Below are 22,528 nucleotides of genomic sequence, written 5' to 3' on the forward strand. Positions count from 1 at the left end.
GCTAATTTATGTTTATTCTTCTGAATGCATTAAAAAAATAAACGTTAGTTTAAAAAAGACATATTTGCCTGTGTCTTAAGGACAGGCAAGCCTGTGATGAGCACTAAGCTCCTACTGGTTTGAAAATGTTCTCGAAGTTGTCCACTTCAGTCTGTTTTTGCAGATTTGCTTTCTGCACAATTTAGTTTCTGTACAATTTAATTTCAGTGGATTGGGTCACTGCCATTGAGGGGATAACCTGTTCAAAGCAGGAAACAAGGCTGGGAGGAGAAAAGGCTGGAATTAGTTTTTACACATCGATGACAAGCATTCAGAAAAAGTGTGAGACCGTGAGATTTCCTTGTTCTGAAAGCCTGGATGATGCTATTCAGTTGCCACAGAAAGATTTAGGTGGGGAGGGACCTCAGGAGCCCTGTTGCCCAGCCCCCTGCTTGCACCGGGCTGTGCGCTCAGGCTGTTCTGCCCACATCAGCCTGCCTAAAAGGCCAGAGCAGTTCATTCAAGCATGCTTTTAAGAATCTGCCTCATTGTAGTTATTAGTTCAAGAAACCATTTTAAAATGATGTTTTTGCAATCAATTAAATATTCCACTTTCTAAATGGGGAGTAAAAAAATATTTCATTATTTCCTAACAAAATAAAATTAGGCCATTGGAATTAATGCACATTATTACGTACAGTGCTTGTATAAGTGTGAAGAGATTAATGCACCCACTGAGTTAAAACAAGGCTATATTTACCAGCGCATTCGAATAGTTCTCGGTCAGTGACAGTAAACCCACAAAAATAAAGTGCAACTCAGAGCGAAAATCAGGTAACCTGTTATTAAACTCATCAGTTTGTACCACTTTGGTTTAGTTCACCACGCTGTCTCATGCTTTTGCCTGCAGAGACGCCAGCCCTGCTTGCAGTAGGCTGGTGCTCACTCCCTTTCCCCACTTCCGACCAGGCTCCGTGTGCCCTTGGCCCCGTGGGTCCTTTGCCCAGCAGAGCCAGGGCCAAGCTTGGTGCCAGGCCGTCAGCACCTCACAGGGCCACCACAGCAGGGCAGAAGTTGGTCAGGCTTCATCAGCACATCACACCCAGCACGTTTCTGTGTGCTTACCTCCATCCTGTGATGTTTTCCATCAGCCTGATCAAGGAGCAGGCAGTGTTTTCTGGTAGCAGAGGAGGAAGGGCCTGTGAGCTGTGCTCCCGGGCTTTCAGGTATTTTTTTCTGTCAGAGGTGTCTGGGGACACAGCAATCAGACAGTGGCATGAAAAACACAGATCCTCTCCCAGCAGAAGCAGTGCTATTGGCGGTACTTGCTGCAGGATGTGCTGTAGGCCTGGTGGTTACAGCCCACTCCACTCAGATAAGTGCAGGAACATATCTGCAGGAAATGCAAGCTTCTGAACACAAGGCTGCAAATCTGCTCCAGGGCATGAATGATACAGCTTGTAGTGTGGCATCAGTGGTGCAACTTTACTGGTGCCAAGATAGCCCTCAGATGTCAGGAAGTGCTGGAATTAACCTCGATCTTGTGCTATACTTTGCAGACAGCTGACCCCACAGCAGGGAGCAGCCCACGCAAGCTCTCTGTATTGATGACTCCTGTTCAAAACATTTATCCTGTCCTCATCTTTGCCCTGAAGATAAAATAGTATTTGCAGAAACATACAAAATAAGTGTCACAGAGCCAGCTGGCACAACCATAGCCAAACAGCTTCCACTGCACTCACCATCCCCCTGCCTGGTGCACACTACACAATGCTGTTCTGTGCACTTATGGACCGTAAGATTTCCCTGAAGGATTTCTGACAAGCTGAACCAAACCCAAGGTACTCACAGAGGTAGGATGGACTCAGCCTCAGAAAGCCTTTAGGTACACGGCAGCCAACCTGTCCTCACATCACTAAACATAGTTTTTCTAAATACACAGTAGCTCTCCCTAGGATCTGCTACTAGAACATCAATCAAGGATGATTCCTTCGTCAGCTCCTTCATCATATTCCTCATGTTTGAATTCCCAGTGTACATTCAGGGACTCTGGCATGCTCATTCTTGTTTCCTTCATCTATATGCCATAAACAGCAGGTCCAAACAGGAGTTCTTGTGATAACCCTGTGTGATGTGCCAGGTTGGTGCTTTCCTCAGTCATGAATTTCCATCAGCCACCGAGGTGAGCATTATGTTCCCCCAGGGAGATGCCCAGTGATGGCAGAACACAGCCTGGGCTCTGCTGTCACTGCAGAGCAGAGGTGATTCATGAGTCTGGGGAGCTGAAGGCTCTAGAGATGTCTAAAATGCATCTTAAACTCTGCAATGGAAAAAAGAAGAAATGGAAAAAGCTTGAGCTTTGTTGTCTGTTTTAATGGGAGTGGCAAGAAACAGCTAGAAAATGTCTCCTGCTCACTGTGTTTGAAAGATGCCATAAAAGCATCCTAAAACTCAGTGCTGTTGTTAAAAGGTTGACCTTCAAGCCTCGAGGAAGTGTTGCCTGTCAACAGGACCTCTTGGAGCAAACAGTAGCTTGTCTCCTGCAGGGAGACACAGAGCTCTGTGCTGCTGCCAGATGCCTTTGTAGTGCCTGGCTGCAGTGGTTTGATCTTTCCTGGCAGCTTGTGTGGCCACTTTGTTCACTGGCAGCTGGTGCTCTGCAAGGGCAGCCAGCATATCTGCATTCTCTCTGCAGCTGCTGCACAAAGCAGAGCTGCTTGCATCTCCTGCGATCTGCATTGGAAACCACTTTTTCGGGGGCTTCCTGCTGTTTGGGCTGTCCAACACTCTGTTTTGCCTGCAGATCTCAGATCAGATTAGGCTGTGTGGTGCGGCAGTGGGTACTGAAAGCTGCTGTGCTGCCCTGGTTTTTGCTTATGGATGCAGTTTCTGGTGCGGCTGTGCCAGACGTTGCTTTGCAGCCACAGTCACACTGGCAGCTCCTTGCCCATGATGATTGTGGTCATTCTCTGTCACATCAGAAGGCACCCAGCCAGAGGAGGCTCTCCCAAGCACTGCTGGCCATCAACCATGCAGTGTGCTCATGGCTCACTGTGTCTGCTCACTGGGCTTCAGCCTTGGTAGCTGAGTGCCCCTGGGCTGCTCCATGCTCACAGGCTGTACCAGCACTGCTCTGCCAACTCCACAGTCAAAATCCCTCCTTTTTCCATGGAGGTGTTCATGTCCAGAGCACAGCTCTGTTCCCTACTGCCTGGGACACTCCCTCTGGAAGATGCTCCACTGACTCTCATCAACCAGAAAGTGGCACAGCTGTCCAAGAGAGCTGACACCGATTTCCTAGTGATTCTTGAAGCAAGTTGCTGGTTGGACACTCTCTGTGGAGGCATGAGGTGGGCTTCGGTCTCTGCAGGTAGAAAAGGAATCAGTTTTATATCCTTTCTTCTGCAGAAGAGCACAAAATACTTTAAAGTTATAAGGGACACACGTGACTCCTGCTCCTTGGTATTGCCTTGTCCCCTAGTCCCCATCTATCTGCTCTCTGCATCAGCTCCTTCATCCCTTGTGGTATGATCATGCTAGAGCTCTTTCACATCATGAGCTCGCGCCTCGGGTCTCCTACACTGGTCACTCCAGTGCCCACCAGCCCTTCCCACTTCACTAGTACCAGTGGGACTTATGTCCACATGTCCCCTCATCAGCCCTTCGCACCTCATGTCCCTGTGAGCTCCCACCAGCCTTTCCCACCTTACTGGTACCAGCGGGGCTCCAGGCTCCAGCTGTGATGCCATCCCCTTCTCATTCCGCTGCTGCCATGGCCACCAAGCAGAAGGCCCAGCAGGACGGGAGTGCTGGGGCAAGGGGTAGAAATGTTGAGGTTGCCCTCCCTTTTGAGTGAGTGACTAACAAGGCTGCTGCCCATCCTCCCAGGGGCCACAGCAGGGCCTTGGGGCACTGTGCTTAGGCTGGGGGGTGGGTGTTAGAATTCCCTGCTACTGTGCCCTCACCCCACATCTCCTCCAGCCCCGTGCCTCTCACAGGACCATCATGTTGGGCCTGCTCTCTGTTCCAGCCCTCAATCATGCTCAACCAGGGGGGGATCTGGAGGTTCTAAGAAAGGATGTAGAGTGGAAAGTGGCACAGGGGATGAAGGAGAGAAGGGAGACCCCAGCCAAAGGCAAAAGACAGAAAGTACATTCTGCTGTCTCCCCAGGACTGCTGATGTTGCTGGCATCCTCTGCTGCGCCACCAGTGCCTCCCGTGGGCAGCCCTCTGTCCAATGATGAGTACCAGCTCTTCTTCTCCAGCCTGTGGCCAATCTGGAAGGCCCATGCATCCTGCCACCTACGTCAGACCTTTGGCTGCCTCAGCCCTGCAGTCCTGCGGCTGGATCAGCGGGAGAACCATGGCCATGTCCCTGAAGGTAGGACACTGTGAATACCTCAGGGTGCTGCTGGGATCACTGCACCTCCAGAAGCAGTACCTGTCAAAATGCCTACAGACAGTGGGAATGGCGATGGGATGGGCCTTTCTGGGGTCTGTAGTCCAAAGTCAAACTCAGATCAATACAATTTCAGCACTAGATCACCCTGGCTTTGGGCAGACAAGTTACAGAAGCCTCCAAAGTTGTTCTGATTGCCTGTCTGGGAGCTTCAAGTGCTGTGCCACTTTTCTTGCAAAAAAAGTGGCCAATGTGAACCTCTCAGGCAGGAATTTCCAGATTTTTCTTTCTTATTTCATTTGGCACCACCAAGAAGAGGCTTTCTTTCCTGTTCTTTAGCTCTCCTCCAAGTCATTGTGGGCTGTTATTATATCACCTCTCCTCTTCACAGAATCGCAGAAAGGTTGAGATGGCAGAGTCCTCTGAGTTCACGTGGTCCAACCCCTCTTCTAGCAGGGATACTCACAGCAAGGGTGCCCAGGACCATATTCAGGCAGCTTCTGAATGTCTGAAAGATCTGCTCTGCCATCCACAGTAAAGAAGGGCTGCCTGCTGGAACTCCTGTGCTCCAGAATGTGCCCATTGTCTCTCGTCCTGGCACTGGGCACCAATGAAAAGAGCGTGGCTCTGTCCTCTGCACCCTCCCATTAGGTATTTATAGACACTAATGAGATCCACCTATGCTTTCTCTTCTCCAGGCAGAACAGTCTCAGTTCTCTCAACCTTTCCTAGTAAGAGAGGCACTCCAGTCTCTTAATCATCTTTGTGGCCCATTGTTGGACTCCACAAACTGTCATTTAGAACATTAATGAAGGTGTTGAATAGGACCGGATGAAATATTGACCTCTGTAGTACACCACTAGTTACTGGCCTCCCACTAGGCTTTTCACTGCCAATGACTGCCCTCTGGACTCAGCCAGTCAGTCAGTTTTCAACCCACTTCACTGTCTGCCAATTCAGTCCACACATCAAATAATTCTCTAGAATTATTTGAGGATCTTATATGGGACAGCCTCAAAAGCCTAACTGAAATCCAGGTAGACAATATCCACTATTCTCCTCTCATCTACCAGGGCAGTTATTTCATATTATTTCATATTTATTATAGAACCTTATCTTGTTGATCTAGCTCTTGATGATTTTCTGGTTGTTCACTTGTCTGGAAATGGTTTTCATTATTGCAGCTCCAGCACTTTTCCAGGGACCTATTTGAGCTTGCCTAGCCTCTGTTTCCCAAGGCTCGCACTGTTCCTGAGATTGGCAGGGTCATTTGCTTTTCCTCTAGTCTTTGGGCACTTCTCCAGTCTTCATGATTGTTCAAGAATTACCAAAAGTACACTCACAATAACATTTGCCATCTTGAGGGTTCATCCCATTGAGATCCATGGATCCAGTTCACTTTAGTATTCCCTGATCTGATTGTCTTCCACCAAGAATACAGCCTCAGTTTTCCCTTTTTCTTGGTAGTAAAGACTGGAGCAAAAAAGGCATCCAGTACATCAAATCTTTTCATGTCCTGAATAATTTGGTCCCTGCCTCCTTAAAGAATGGGCCCACATTATCCTGGTCTTTTTTTGTTACCTAATAACTTAAAGAACCTCTTCTCATTGTCCTTGACATCTCTGGCCTGCTTCAGTTACATCTAGGCTTTAGCTTTCCTAACTTCATCCTTGGATGCTTCTGCAGTGTCTCTGTATTCCTCCCAGATTACCCTTGCTGAAATGAACAGCTCTTTCCAGCTAGATTTAGGGTTTAATGCAGAAGGCTATCGTAGGCCTTTAAGAAACCTTGAGCTGATAAGCTGCTTTTTAAAGTGTTTAACATTTCTGTAGCCAAGAAACATCCCAGTTCAGAAAGTGCCATAGCAACAGCACCCTTTAAATCTCTGCAATCATACTTTCTCTGCACCCCTGCATCAGAGAATTTAAGTGGCATAATTATATCTCTGCAGCTGAAAAACTTGGGACTACTTCTGTTTTATTTTTCTTCTGAGAAAAAAAAAATAGGAGCGATTTTCTCATAAAAAAATATGTCTTTATATTTAGCTATGAACGTCAATGAAATGAATGATTATCCAAATGTCTCTGCTTATTTGGACTGCAGCTTGAGGGCAACTATTTCTTGCTTGTTTCTGCAGCTGTGCCAGGGGAATGGTTCCCATCCTGCACCAACAGACCAAAGGAGAGGTGCTGGGCTTCCTGCCTCACTTGCTAGCACCTGACACTGAGGAGCTAGGTGCAGTCCAGCACTGTGGACCACCAAGCCACCATCCTAGTGGTTGGAGACATTCCCACTGCTGCTCTGCTTTGGGTCTCTCACTTCCCGGTACCCAAACCCTGACAGCAGAGGGGGTTGGTGTCTGTTGACCAACATCTTTGATCCCCATCTATCTCGATCTGAAGCCTCCTGCATTTCCCTTGTAGCAGGGACCCACTGCTGAAGCCACACGGGCAGCTTAGCCACTGCCTACAAGGACTTGGGCAGTCCTGGCACTCGTGAGTGTTGACTGTGCTTCTTCACATGTGGTGCTCAGGAAAGCAGTTATGTCGTGCTTTAAAGAAGGGAAGTTCAGGGCCATGGAGGTGATCAGAGGGATGGAGAACCCCCTCCTATGAAGAAAGGCTGAGGGAGCTGCACTTGTTCAGACTGGAGAAGAGAAGACTCTAGGGAGACCACACTGTGGTCTTCCAGTACTTAAAGGGGCCTTATAAGCAGGAGGAAGACCAGCTTTTTACATGGACAGATAGTGATAGGACAAGAGGGAATGGCTTTAAACTAAAAGAGGGGAAATCTAGGTTGGATATTAGGAAAAATGATTCACTCGGGGAGGTGAGGCACTGACACAGGCTGCCCAGCGAAGCTGTGGATGCCTCATCCTTTGAGATGTTCAAGGCCAGGTTGGATGGGGCACAGGGCAGCAGGGCCCAGGGTGGCAGCCCTTCCCTGTGGCAGATGTGGAACTTTTAGATCCCTTCTAGCCTAAGCCATTGTGGCTCTGAGCAGTGTGGTCTGATAGTTGGTGACCCTGCACATAGCAGGGGAATTGAAACTAGATGATCACTATGGTCCTTTTCAACCCAGGCCATTCTATGATTCTATGATTCTATGATTCTATGATTCTATGATTCTATGATTCTATGATTCTATGATTCTATGATTCTGTGAAATGTACATGTAACCTCCTAGTGTTCTGTTACATGGATGAACTGTGTCAAGAGGAAGTTTTCCTAACACAGGTGTAAAAGTAACTTGGCTGGCTCCATCTTTCAGTGAAGATGTAATTGTAAAATAATTGCTTGTTACTTGGAAACCCTTCAGGACTTGGAGCTCCTGCACATGGAGTTGGCCACAAAGCCCAAGCCTCCTGAGATCCAGCAGAAGCTGTAGCTGTTTGCAGCAAGCAAATGGGCAGGATGAGCACAGGAACAAAGTAAAAGATTTTATGCATTAAATTAACTGTGCTGGAAGGTCTCCTCCTGGCAAGAATGTCAGAGGATTCAGAGAAAAGACAAAGGGCAGGGAGATGTCAGGTTCATTTCAGTCAAGTTGGTTCCTGATGAACAGCTGAAATTATATTTTTGCTGGTGAATCTTTATGCTAAGCGCAAGAGAAGAGGTACCATTTAGACAGGTCTATGGCCTCCTGCTTACTGCATGGCAGAGAGCAACTTCTCAAGTAATCAGCCTCAGGTGCAAGTAATACCTGCGGTGTTTTCTGCATGTTTTTTACATGTAGAACCTTAAACCTTTCTCACTTCCTTTGAAGACTGCTGACTTATTCAGCATTTTGCCTGTATCTGCCTCTGTATGATGCGACAGGTCTGTCCTCCCTGATTTCTGATCATCTTCATCTTTGGATCTGTTGCTTTTCTCAAAATTAACAGCCAACTCTAAGCTAATAACATGGCAGAATGGGATGCTCCGGTTTCTGCGCAACGCATGCCGAAAAAACCCATCTCTACCACCTCCATCAGTGCTTGAACCCCCCTGGCAGGCCTGCAGGGACCAGTCCTGCAGTCACTGTGTTGTTTTCTGAGGGTTCCCAAAGACACTTTTCTCTCTAAAATTTTCCCTACCTGCTTACACGTAGCTGGATTGAGGGTGTTGCATTTTGCTGGGACCACAAAGAGTTCTTCTGGGTTCCAGAGGAGCCAGGAGGCTCCTGAGTAGCTTCTCCACTCTCTGCGGGCTCACAGAATGCTGCAGGAGTGGGCAGGATGGCTGGAGGAGCTTTGGAGCTTGTCTGAAGGCAGGACACAGACCAAAATGGTGAGCACGTCGAGCTCTAAGCTCTCCTGCAGACACAGGCAGTCATGGAATTGCTCTGCTCATGCATGTGCAGAGCAGATGGAGCACAAAATCACCTCCTTCCCAAAATTTCCCAGGGTTTTGGGCTTCAGATTTGAGCCAGTAAGGTCAGCAGTGCCCTCAAAAGGCTGTTGTACAGGTGTGCACAGGCACAGACTTTGCCCACAGCATGTTGGACTTTCCACTAACCCTGGTACAGCTAGAATCACTACAAACTGACAAGGGCTGCTCTGAAAGTAATGCTTCCTATTTTATTATTTATTTTGACCATCAATGTCAAAGGTGGATGGACGTTGCTGGTATGGCAGTAGAGACTAAACCTCCCTGCCAATATTCTATTACATTTTGTTGCCATGCTACAGAGGGCAGCAGAGGGGCAGTGTGACAAAATGGAGTCTGACATGGGCGTGAAGATGAAGCAAAGGTATGTCACTGAATTCCTCTATGTGGGAAAAAATTGCACCCATTAGCATTCACCAATGCTTGCTGAATGTTTATGGAGACCAAACAGTGGATGTGAGCACAGTGAGGCAGTGGGTGGTGCATTTCAGCAGAGGTGACAGTGATGTGAAAGACAAGCCACATTCCAGACATTCATTCACATCATGAAATGAAGAGCATCTCAATCAGTTCGTCCGTGTGAATCAGTGGATCACAACTAGGGAACTGTGTATGAAGCTGAATATCGTCTGTGATGCATTGGAAATGATGGTGGCAACGTTGGAATATCACAAAGTTTTTGCCAAGCGGATCCACAGATGCTCATATAGGAACAGAAAGAACACTGCATGCAAGTTTTTTGGGATCTGTTGAACCAATACGTGACTGAAGATTACAGTTTCTTGGATCATATCATTAATGGTGACAAGATGGGGTGTCATCTCTATGAGCTGGAATCAAAACAGCAATCCATAGTGAATTCTCCATCGAAGAAAAAGTTTCAGACATATCCCTCAGTGGGTGAAGTAGTGTGCATTGTCTTTTAAGATAGGAAAGGGGGGAACCTTCTGCATTTTCTGGAACTCAGACAAAACATCAACTCCAACCACTACATCACAATGCTTACTAAGCTGAGGGCTTGAACTTCCAAAGTCAGGACAGAAAAGAAGACAACCTTTCTCTTACAACACAGTAATGCCAGGCCCCATGCCAGTTGAAAGACCATGGAATACATCGCCAGTCTTGGCTGTACTGTCCTACCACACTCACCATATAGTTCAAAATTGATGCCTTCTAACTGCCATTTGTTTGAGCCACTGAAAGATGATCTGCATAAGCAACATTTTCCTAGCAACAATGTTGTTGTAGCAGCTGTGGAACACCGGGTCATCTCCACTGGTGCAGATATTTTCAAGCACAGCATGCAGGCTCTTGTTCACTGCTGGTGAAAATGCTTAGCTAATGGTGGTGACTATGTTGAAAAATAGTGTTTTGTAGAAGAGAATTTGCTCTATCAAATGGTGTTACTGTGCTCTTTGTATCAGTTATAGTTTCCATGCAAATAAATAGGAAGCACTACTTTCAGAGTGACCTATGTATTTTGTTTTGTAGAGGTTGTCTTCCCTGGTGATCCCAGATCTGGTCTGGTCATCTCTTAACCTACCACTGCTACTTGCCTTTTATGCTTTCACCTTTCAGGGACAGTGCTCTAAGTGGCCTTGCTTGAGCAGGGCTTTGGACTGGGTGACATTCAGATGTCCTCTTTAACCTAAACCATTCCGTGATTTAGTGAATAATAAGAATCCTTATTGTGTCCTGCAAACAGGAGGTTTGGATTTCTGTAGAAAGGAAGATGCTGTGTAGATAAGGGCAGATGGGTGAACTGAACCGCTGGGGAATGCATAGCGAAACATGTGGCATCAAATGTCAGGAGTTTTAGCAGTACCAAACTGCAATCTCCACCTGGGGGCAGCTTTAACTCTCCGTTCATCACAAGCATGCTCTGAAAATAAGCCTCTCTCTGAGAGATGCTGGTCCCAGTCATGCTCTGGCTGATCCTGAGGCCTGCCCCCACCTCCCTTCTCTCTCACCCATCCCTAGGACCTGTCTGCTCTGCCTTCCCTGAGGCACCATGGTTTCAGACCTTCTGCCAGTTTGCCCAGTATCGCTGCTCCAAGCGCAAATTCTATGTCAAGGTGAGCAGTGGGACTTGGGCCATGAGAGAGAAGTGTCACCTGGGAGAAGGAAGGGGCCAGAACAGAAGAATACAGAAAACAGACCACAGATACTGTTGTTGTACAGAATCTCGCACATGCCTCCGAAATTGCACATTGTTTTAATTAGTGCTGTGAGCAGATGCATGCAAGCAAGGGACAAAACAAAGGAATGCAGGGAGAGTAGATGGGAAGGGAAGGGAAGGGAAGGGAAGGGAAGGGAAGGGAAGGGAAGGGAAGGGAAGGGAAGGGAAGGGAAGGGAAGGGAAGGGAAGGGAAGGGAAGGGAAGGGAAGGGAAGGGAAGGGAAGGGAAGGGAAGGGAAGGGAAGGGAAGGGAAGGGAAGGGAAGGGAAGGGAAGGGAAGGGAAGGAAAGGAAAAGGATTCTTATTTCTGTCTTTTCCACTCAGCGAATCCCATGTCCGAGTTTTTTTCCAAAAGGCCTTCTTCATCCAGAGCAGCAACCTTATGATGTGGACTTTTGGGCAAAAGATGAAAGCTCTCCTACAGAAGCAGGTATGGATGCACTGAATGGCTCTGAGTGCCTGTGATTGCCTGATGATTGTCCATAGCTGCTCTTCCCTCCAGAAACACTGGATGTGAGGTTTGGGTCTATGCTGTGCTGTGGGACTGGTAGACATGCAGGTGCTGTCATGTCAGCACACTGCCTAGGAAATTCCCTCTTCCTGGCCTACAGAATGGTCTTGTGATTGAGGAGCAAGAGGCAGTGAGCACAAACTGGAGCACAGAATGTTCCCTCTGAATGCCAGGAAGCACTTCTGTGCTGTGCAGATGATGGAGCACTGGCACAGGTTGCCCAGAGAGGCTGTGGGGTCTCCTCCTTGGAGATCTCCAGAAGGCACCTGAAGGTGGGCCTGGGCACCTGCTGCGGGTGTCCCTGCTGGAGCAGGGCTTGAGCCAGATGATCCAGAGGGCCCTGCCAGCCTCAGCCATGCTGTAATTTTGTGAAGGATTGTGAGACTGGCAAAAATAGTCCCAGTCCATCAGGAAGCACCTGTGCAGAATGGTCATGGCTCTGCTAAGAGGGGGAGGCAGCTATATGGCTGCGCTCAGAAGGGTGCCCTCCATGCTCCTGGAGAATAACTGCTGGAGTGGCTCCCAGTCCTCCTGTTCTGCTCTCTCCCCAGTACCAGAGAAGCCGCCTCTTTCTCCTGCTGACCTCCATCTGCACTCCAACGTGGACATGCTTCTGAAGTACTCCTATGCGCTTTCAAGTCAGAAACCACTGGTGCGGAAGATCCCACCAGCCATGCCAGTGGTGCCCAGATCCCTGCAGGACAAGGGCCCACCTGTAGCACCATCTGCCCTGCCAGTCCCACCCACCCCTGCCCCCTCGCAATCCCATGCCTGGGCAGAGAGCACTTGGGAGCACCGCCTGCAGCGTGGCGTCTGGCAGCTTATCAGTGCAGCCCTCTCCCTGGAGACCGCGGCAGGCACAGAAGTCCCTGCCGTCACTTCAGATCTGGGGAGTGTGACCACCGGTGCAAAGGAGAGGATGCAAGACATGGCCCCCCCTGGCAGGTGAGGCAGACTCAGCTCCACACTTGGTGCAGTGGTGATTGCCACGTACCATGCACACAGATTGTTCCTCATGTGTTAGTAGCAGCATGGCCAGTGGCCCTGTCCTGAGCATGGGGGTGAGCTCTGAGAAGCAAGCCCCATCCAGAGCAGGTGTCCCTGCATGAGCAGTCCCTTGAACACCTCCCTGCCCTTGCTTGAGCACAGAGTGAGCATTGCTAATAGGTGTTCCGTTACTGTTCTGTGTTCTGTTGCTGTCCTGGTGACATGAGTCATGAAAAATTGCATTTTGGCTGAGCCTGAGCTGTATGCAGGAAGGGCTTTGCCTTCTTCACCTCCCCACACTGCGCTCACTCTCCTCCCAGCTTCCAGCTACTGACAAACCAGGCAACCTGCAGGAGGTGCTTCCTTACACTCACAGTGCCTTGGGTTTCTGGAAGACACCACTGTATCTCTATGCTGCCCTGCACACAGTATCAAGCAGGTATTTCTTCATACAGCCTGGCTTGAGAAGATTTCTGAGGGTTGCTCTGTTTTCACTCAACCCAGGACCAGGGAGCACAGAGCCTTGCTCCTACCTTGTCAGGACCTGTATTGCTTTTCAAGCACATGCATGTCTTCATGCTCTGGATTTGAGCACTGCTCTCCCTGGGTTGTTTGTAGTTCTGGCTTTGAGAGCATCTGCATTTTATCACTTTGCAAGAGCAAAGCTGCTCCCACACCAGGCCTACTCCGGACCTGTGACAGTCCAGCTTGTTGCAGACATTTCTTGCATCCTTCTCTGTTCCTGTGATCTAGCGATGACCTGAGAGGATCCATCCACATCACTGTTCAGGCAGGTGGAGTTGCTGAGCCCAAACAGAAAAGGTCTGCAAAGCATCATTTTCTTACCCTCACATCTGTTTTTGGTCCGTCCATACTTTGGTACGGAGGATATGATTTTCATAGATATGTCATTTCAGCTTCTCTCTGTCTCGGGGCAGTGACTTACAGGAAAGTAAGTGCATCGCTTTGTGCATGACTGCACATGTGGTGTCTTCTGAAAACACCATGTGCTGCTAGAGTTAAGCCTGAGATCCCACTTCTCCATGTAATTGCATCAAATTCTTAAAACCATAACTGTTCTCTTACAAGGTTGTAACTTGTGTCATCCTCTTTCCTAACACTGCAGGAGGCTTTTACTGCCCAGCAAATATTTCCTGGTATATGTAGTCTAAGGTAAAATTATGCTTCACTGAAGATATGTTTGTTTTCCCTGCCTCAAAATTGAGCCTTGCTCTGATTCAGTTATATTGGGATTACAGAGGGACTGCTGTGATTGCAGATGACACTCGTTATTCTGTTGCAGGGTTCCTCAAAGACACTAATGCTGGCTGTGTCTGCAACCTGACAGCCGAGTGCCATCAATCATGCTAAGCAAAGCTTAAACTCAAGCGAGATAAAAAGGGGAGCTAGGCTGCGCCTGTCAGCTTTACTGCTTGCCACATCCTGCCTCTTCTCCAAGGGACTTCAAAGCATGACCTAAAACAGGGGCACCGTGCTTTGAGGCATTTCCATTCCTGCAGTGATGGGTATGACTTATTGGCACACAGGGTCCTGCTCAGCACTGGGTTTAACACCAGGTGTGTGTAGCTGTGACCTGGATGTTGGGCCCAGGATGCACGTCTGCCCTGCAGGCTCATGTCCAGTGGGACTCCCATCCCTCCTCACTTGGCCCTCCCTGTGGCAGCTGCTCTGTGCTACTCAGTGAGGCTGGTGGTGACCTTGAGGGAGAGATGGCAATGACAGCAAAATAACAAGTTTGAGAACTCAAAGCACACTTACGTACTGTTTCTGCTATCAGTGATTCATTATGGAGAAAAAAAGATGCAGTTTATTGTATCTATTTTCATTTTTTTTATTCTTATTTTGCTTTCTGCCTCAAAATTAAAGAGCTTCTTACCTCCATATATTTCTTCTCCACACAGTTCCCTATATGCCCTTCTTCAATCCTGGAATAATCTAAGCAGAGCTCTGTAGCTCACATGATAAAGCCTTGCAACTCTCATTTCTGTGGCAAATTTCATCATCCCTTTTGGACAACAACACGCACCAGGTCTGTACATACCACTCAACAACACAGTGCAACACATTGGAGGATGTCAACACAAGAACTGCCTTGCCCCTTTTCCAGAACTTCCTGCTGCTACAGTGTTTGTCTGTATGACCCCTGCATCCCATTCAGCATCCCAAGTCTTGTTGACACAGCCAGATTCCTGGTGCATGGACCAAGACAGAGTAATGCCCCACATTCCCAGTGACTCCTGTGTCCAGCGCTTGTCAGTTGACTTACACTGTTGCCCAGGGAGGTGGTGGAGTCTCCTTCTCTGGAGATGTTCAAGACCTGCCTGGATGCCTACCTGTGCTACCTGGTGTAGGGAACCTGCTTTGGCAGGGGGGTTGGACTCGATGATCTCAGGAGGTCCCTTCCAACCCCTACAGTTCTGTGATTCTGTGTTGGTCTTGGGGCACACACAGGCTGCTGAGACATCTCTGGCACTCTGAGGTGATGTCAGTTGGCTGGAAATCCCCTCAGTCCTCATGCTAAGAATTTGAGAGAGATTTCTCAGACTCACTGACTCAAAAAGATTTATTCCTAGCATGTACTGTTAAACATCTCCTGTTATGAATGGACTGTAAGATATTTACTGTTGTGGGTTACATGACACGTCAACAAATCCTTTTTGGCTTCAACACATTATAACCATGCCATGTCTTACTTGAGATATGCTTTAAAAGAAAAAAATATATATATTTTTCTTTCTGAATCTGTTAACATTATCTTTCCCTTAGTGGTTTTGGTTTCCTGCAGCAATCCCCGAAAGTCAGAAGTCGCGAATCCGTTGTTTGCTCCTTCTCTCCTGTTTGCCACATGCTGATATCGGAGATGTTCAGCAGCTGCACAGTAATGGCCCAAATTCTTTTCATTATGTTGAGGGAGAGGTGGATGTTGTCAACCAGCCCTCCTCAGCAATACCCCAAAAGTGAAGTAGGCAGAGGTGTGTTGCTCCATGTCTCAAGTCACTAAAGCAAGATGGGCTTTTATCCAAAGTTTTGTCTTTTTGTCACAAAGGAATTCTGTGACTTAGATGAACTTTCTGACTTAGATGAATTTTCTCAGTTGTCTTTTTTCACTTTCCCTTTGAGACATCACCTATAAGTATTGTTAAACATTTTCCAGGACAGCAGTTATGACGTTATGGTGCACAGGCGCTAAGCTGAGCTTGTATTCCCATGACAGGTCTTCAACATTTCCTGATCCTTGAATATTCTGCACACTTGCCAGCAGCCTTCTCCATGCTCAGCAGTGTGTTGATGAGTACAGGGATCGGGCAGCAGTGCTGTTAGGCTGGGCTGGGTCTTCACCACTGCTCTAAGGTCTCTGTGACCAGACCAAGAGCCTCAGCACTGCCATGAGTAGCAGCAGGGAACATCTCTGATCTGTGGTCTCTGGGAAGGAAACCAGCAGTGGCCCAGGTGCACCTAGTGCTGGTAAAACAGGGCTGGTAAACCAACCCAACTTGCAACCGTAAGGCCAGCCAGCCTCAGAGCAGAGATGTAAAACAGAGATAGAGCTGAAAATAGATGTGAAAGCAAGAGCAACATAATTTCTTGTTAGCCTCAGGCTGACAGCATGACTCTATTTCCTCTATGGGTGAGAGGATGCTATAGCACCTTGTTTTGTGCTTCTGCATATGTGGTCACCGGCAAAGTCAGTGAGTAGCGCTCAGGAGAGTGAGGCGTTCTGATCTGTATCTGTAGTTAGGCCATACTGAGTACAGTCTATGAATCTATGAAGTTTGTCGTGAAGCACAGGCTTCTGCCCACTCCTGACTTTGAGTCTGTTCTGACAAGTAGGTCATCAACATTCAGCAGATGCTTTATTGCTGCTTATTAGCTGCTTATGGAAGCACTCTTTTTAAAGAAGGTGGGAGCTGAGTTCTCTTTCATTACCCTTCTGCCTCTAGTTCTTTGCATATGGCTTGGGCAGCACTTGCTGCACTAGTACTGTGTGGGAAAAAGCAAAGGGCTGTTGAAACCACTTAGTAGCAAACACATTCTAAGCTTCATGTTATTGTTATCCTTTTTTGTTGTTTTTTTTTCTTTAAAATACAGCAAGCAAGACCTTTTTCTATCTTGGTGATGGAAACACTGGAGCTATTCATATTGTCTTTAATGACTGTAAATGTCTTTCTCACTTTAATGGTTTGGTCATGCTGGTATGATAAAGAAGCAATAAAATCAAAACATGCCACTAGAATATCAAACGAATAGTGAAACAACAGTGATATATGTGTAGGTAAATTGTTTCAGGTAATTTTGGAGAATAATGTCAGGTTCATTAATCAAAGAGTATGAATCCCACCAAGCTGATTCAGGTAGCTTGCCAGTGTTTAAAGCCTAAGATCCAGCTGTAACTGAGCAGCCAGGATCTGAGTGCTGGCAGAGACTGTCTTCAGCTGTCATAGACTTATCAGCACAGCAGACTGAAATCTGGCTCTCTTGGGCTGCTCTGCAGCAACTGCTCTAGAGATAAACTCCAAATGTTTAGTAATTCTCACTCAAAGAGCACTTCTCTACAGAGAAGTAGCACTAGGTGCACCCAGGGGCTGGCCCTGGTTGCTCTCCCAGGGAAGCCCAGCGCTCAGTCACAGTGAAATACTGAAGAGACTGTATTAAACAGCCACAGGCAGGATCCTCATCTGGGATCAGCACAGACCAGAGGGACTTTTTGCTTAAATTTCAAAAGCTTTCCTGTGAGTGTTTAGAAAGGAATAAAAAAAAAAAATAAAAAAAAAAAAAAAGAAAGAAAAAAGAGAGATTATATGGACTCGTGGGATGTAGGAGTAGACATAAAAGATCTTACAGGTTTTGGAACTGTGCTCTCCATAGTACACGGACTTTGTTTCTCTTTGTGCTGGCACATTTTCATTCTTTCCAGCTTTGTCAGAATTGCTACCTGTCACTCCTCTCCTCAGTTTGCATTCTTTTCATAGAATCATAGAATCTTTTGAGTTGGAAAGGCTCATTAAAGGTCATATAGTCCAACTTCCTTGCAATGAATAGAGGCATCTGCAACCTAAATCAGGTTGTTCAGAGCCCTGTGAAGCTGACCTTGAATGTCTCCAAGGATGGGGCTTCCACCACAGCTCTGGGCAACCTGTTCCAGTATCTCATTACTCTTATCTTACAGACATGTTCCTTATATCCAATCTAAATCTTTCATCTTCTAGTTTGAAACCATTTCCCTTTGTCCCATCACAGCAGACCCTTCTGAAGATCCTGCCCCCTTCTTTCTCATAGCCCCCTTTTGAAAGGCCATCCTCAGGTCTCCCCAGACCCATCTCTTCTCCAGACTGAACAGCCCCAGCTCTCTCAGCTTGTACTCGTTGGAGAGTTGTTCCATCCCTTGGGTCATTTTTGTGGCCCTCCTCTGGACATGCTCCAAAAGGTCTATGTCTCTCCTGTGCTGACAACTCTACAGCTGGATGCAGTACTCCAGGTGAGGTCTTAGCACAGAGCAGAGGGGCTGGGTCACCTCCCTCAGTCAGCTGGCCATGCTCCTTTTGATGCAGCCCAGGATATGGTTGGCTTTCTGGGCTACAAGGGCACATGGTTGACTCATATCCAGCTTGCTATCCACCAGTACCCCGAGTCCTTTCTGACAGGACTGTGCTTCATCATTACATCCCCCAGTTTGTAGTGATAGCAGTGGTTGCCGCAACCCAGGTGCAAGACCTTGCACTTGGATTTATTGAATCTCATGAGGTTCACCTGGGCCCACTTCTTAAGTCTGTCTTGGTCTCTCTGGATGTCATTCTGTCTTTTGGCCTTGTCAATTGCACAGCTTGGCATCATCTACAAATTTGCAGTGGGTGCACTTGATCCCACGATCAATGTCATTGCTGAAGGTATTAAAGAGCATTGGTCTCAGTACTGACCCCTGAGAAATACCACCTGCCACTAATCTCTATCCAAACATTGAGCCATTGACCGCTACTGAGTAAGATTTCTTATTAGTTACCATAAAACAGTCCACCCATCAATTTCCAATTTGGAGAGAAGGATGTTATGAAAGACCATGTCAAAGGCCTCACTGAAGTCCAGGTAGATGACATCAGTGGCTGTTTCCTTGTCCACCAGTGCAGTTATGCCGTAATAAAAAACAAGATTTGTCAGGTAGAACCTGCCCTTTGTGAAGCCATGCTGGTTATCCTATATCACCTCCCTCTCTTCCACATGCCTTAGCATAGCTTCCAGAAGGATCTGCTACATGATGTTCTCTGACACAGAGATGAGGCTGACAGGTTGGTAGTTCCCTGGGTCATCCTTTTACCCTTCTTAAAAATAAGTGTGACATTGCCTTTTTTCCAGTCACTAGAGATTTCACCTGACCACCATTTTGTTCCTTCTCTGCTCTGATCTTTACTCCTCAAACATCCAACCAGGCCAGTTGTACTGTGTTGTACTGGAATGAGAGATACACAGTCTTGCAATACATCAGTTACTAGGTTTTGAAGTGCCTTCATTTTTTCAGTGGATGTTGTTGATGTGCTGTGGGTTGGCACCACTATAATTTGTTCGTGCGTCTGAATCCTATTTGCAGCTTGTCCAGAGTGCAGCACAACACCATGTGTTGAAGGAACACCTTCTCTTGTCTCGATGCAGGCTCAAGCAACATCTGCAGCACTCTGATAAAACAATTTTGACCATAACATCTTAAAAAAAAAATAGCATGGAGACATTTTTAGTGACCAAGATTTTCCAGGTTCTCTTGTAGTATCTAAATGAGAGCAGTGCCTTCAGAGCCACTTCAGAGATCCTGACATGCTCGCTTGCTGCTGCTCTCTATGAGCTGTTGGGGCACTGGATAATTACTTCTGACCTACATCCCCACTCCTAACTGAAATTTGGGCTATCAAGCCTCCAAGACATGGAGAAATCATGTCACCATTGAAGCCTCTTCATTTCAGGAGCAGGCAGAAGTGCAGTCTAACCAAGTGCTCACTCAGCAGTGCCCTCACTCAGCTACACCTGGCTCCCTTAGCTTCCCACTCTCTGTGAATGTTTTCCAGGTGTTAGGAAATCTCACCTTAATTACTTTCCTCTGGTTCCCCCATCTATCTCTTCTCTGAGGTCTCAGCCACTCTCAGGGAAACTCCTCCATACACATTAGCACATGAATGAATTTCGAGAACATTTTAACATCAGCAGTTGCTGCTCTTGCCTGTTCATCTGTTTATCACTGGGACTTTTCCCTGGTCACAGGAAAGAAATATTTAATGAGTGTTTTTATGTCTTCTGCATCATTGTTGATAATTCACATGATTCTTGTATAATAACCTACAATTTCTGCTGTTCCTAAGACGTAAAACATTCTTACTGCTGTTATCCTACTATCCTGTTTTCTATCTGTGACTTCCTGCATGAGTTTGGATGAACAGTTAATTCACCACCATTATTACCAATTAATTCCTCTTTCCATCAAAAACATTGGCTTAAGCAGAAGAGAGACATAGTATTCTCCAGACCACAATGGACTGCCCCATAATTGGCTTAAGCAGACTCTAACAAAGATCTTGCTGTGCCATTGTAAAGATAAAACTACACAGCAGCTGCTTTGGTGATACTGGGAAAATCCCTGAAGCTGTGCTCCTCCTCCAGTCCCTCTGAAAGCCCCCCCTCCATGTCGCACAGGCAAAGGCACAGGCAGACCATGCTGGCACACTCACTGTGCAGGTTGGCCAAGGCTTTCTCAGAAAGGTTTTTCTATTTTGTGTCAGGCCTGTTTTCCTCCCCTTCTGTTTTTACCTAAGGGCTTATCTTAGCTCATGACAAGGGAAGAGAACTGACCTCCTTCATTCATTTCTCTGCCAGTCTTCTTGCCCTGAAGAGGAAGGAAGCAGTGATGATCCTGTGCTATGCAGTGCTGGAGGGAGTCTGTGTCTCCTCAGTTGTCACCCAGGCATGGAAGGAGTTGGAAGAAAAGATCCTTGGGTTCGGAGATTCGGTAAAGATGCTGATGCCCACCTTCGACCCCCATTGTGGGCAGGGCTCCCTGTAGTACTGACTGCAGTGCTTGTAGGCACTTGTAGGCCATTACAGGTGCCACCCCGGGAAAAGCCAACCCAGTTGAGCCAGTGAGGCAAACCCACACTAGGGATCCGGGCTCCCCAGCCTCTCCCCCTGACCGCACCATCACACCTCCCTAGGTGTGTGACAGCCTTGGGAGGCAGCATATGGACCTATGCCCTGCCTGTGCTTTCTGCTCACTGAAAATGGAGCAGTGCCAGAACATCTACAACCTGAGGCGTGTTCACTGCAAGACAGGCAGCTTCATCGCATACATCAACCCCCAGATCTCAACCCAGCACCGGGCTGCAGGCAACAAGGTACCGAGCATGCTGCATCTCCTTCTGGCCTGCGAGGAAGGAGATGGTCAAAGTGGTGGGGAAGGAGGGAGAAACGCATGGCTCTTTTCATCCCACCCCTTTGCAGACCAGCTTCCCAGAGCCCTCGGAGTATTTTGGCGCACAGGTTTCTGGAGGCCTGCGACCAGAATACTGGTGCAGCCTGATAGCCACCTGGGGCTGCGATGACCCTCGTGTGATGCTCTGGCTGCAGGCAGAATATGCAACCTTCCAAGCGGGGGATGTCCCAGGCAAGGTGGGTGCTGGGAGGGTGCTCCATCTCTCCTTCTCCTCTCTTTTCTCTGGTTTTCATTCCCGTCTCCACAGATCTGTGACTCAGGTGGAGTTCAGCACCCCACTTATTGCGCCTTCAAAAGCCACCAGTGCTTGCAGCACAGCCTCTACAACCAGAGGGTAAGAAGCAGCCTCTGCCATCCCTTACTTAGCCTTTGCCTTCTCCTCCATGGCTGGGCATAGAATCATAGAATGGTTTAGATTGGAAGGGACCTTTAAGATCATCTAGTTCCAACCCCTCACTATAGGCAGGGACACCACCTTCTAGACCAGGTTTCTCAAAGCCCGGCCTTGAACATCTCCAGGGATGAGTATCCACAACCTCACTGGGCAGCCTGATCCATGCTTGCACAGAAGACCCGAGTCCCTGCAGAACTTCACCTGTCAGTGCTTTTCCTTCCAAAAGGACAGAATTGGGTGTGTATGGGGTGGGTACCAACAGCAGTGGGATTTGCAGAGGCATTGATACATGACTGCAGAGTGTCAAGATAGGTAGCCATGGGAAACTTTCCATCCATTAGGTTGTCCTTATATTTCCTCTCACAAAGGAGAATCTCCCCCATACACCAACTTCCTACTGGTAACAAAGCCCAGAACCCCAGAGTTGAACAGAGGACTATCTCATATTTTAGGAAGTGTGGTGGTTCCAACTCTATGAAACAAACCCAAGCTCTTCTTTCAGGTGATTCGCCATGGCTGCTTCACAAACCAGACCTACCACGTTCTGAGTGAGGAAGAGGGAAAAGAGGAAGTAATGCGCTGGCACCAGAGGTTCCTCAGCCTCACTGAAGGATGAGGTGCAGTGGTGGGCAATGTGTAAGGGATGCATGGAATTGTGGCAGTGCAGAGAACCCAAACAGCTCTTTCCAGGCTCCTTGCTGATCAGTCAGCAAGTCCATGGCCAAATCTCATCACTTGGGCACCTACTCTGCATCCTTGACAGCAGCACATCAGGAGAGGAGCTGCATCCAACAGCATTTCACTGTGCTGCCCACTGAAACTCCTCTTGAAAAGGTTTTCTCCAGATGAAGGAGCCTGGGAAAGGTGTTGTCCCCAGTTTATGGATTTAGAGCCACCTGCATGAAGTCCCCAGCAACCCTTAGCCTTCCTGACCCTGCAGATTGACATTAATCAGTAGCATTACCAAGGCTGAATCGTATTTTATAAAGAGCCTATAAACCTAATTTGCTCCTTTCTCTCTGCTTCTGCCACTTTGTCACATCCACAGCAACCTCTCTAGTTGGAGGTGGCTCTCCACCTGCTCCTGCATGGCTCCCTGGTGGCTCTCACTCACTGCAGCACACATGCCATGGGTGATAATATTCTGAGGATGAGGCCTCCAGCATGGCATCTCACCTTGCCAGCCCCAGCAGAGGCAAAGCCAGGTGTCCTGCAGGTCTTAAACAGT

At 47.7% G+C, this 22,528-nt stretch overlaps 1 protein-coding gene across 1 annotated transcript; it reads left to right on the forward strand.

The window, feature by feature from the left end:
• Nucleotides 1–3,806: 3,806 nt before the first annotated feature.
• Nucleotides 3,807–21,916, forward strand: ACRBP (acrosin binding protein; the record flags this gene model as incomplete). Its single annotated transcript, XM_079549478.1, has 10 exons — nucleotides 3,807–3,831; nucleotides 4,151–4,360; nucleotides 10,726–10,820; nucleotides 11,248–11,353; nucleotides 11,992–12,379; nucleotides 20,294–20,426; nucleotides 20,629–20,808; nucleotides 20,915–21,082; nucleotides 21,154–21,240; nucleotides 21,803–21,916. The coding sequence occupies 10 exons, from the start codon at nucleotides 3,807–3,809 to the stop codon at nucleotides 21,914–21,916; spliced, it is 1,506 nt and encodes a 501-aa protein (XP_079405604.1).
• Nucleotides 21,917–22,528: the final 612 nt, after the last annotated feature.

The sequence above is a fragment of the Tetrao urogallus genome (genome assembly GCF_951394365.1).
Source record: "Tetrao urogallus genome assembly, chromosome: 1".
Classification (NCBI taxonomy): Eukaryota; Metazoa; Chordata; class Aves; order Galliformes; family Phasianidae; genus Tetrao; species Tetrao urogallus.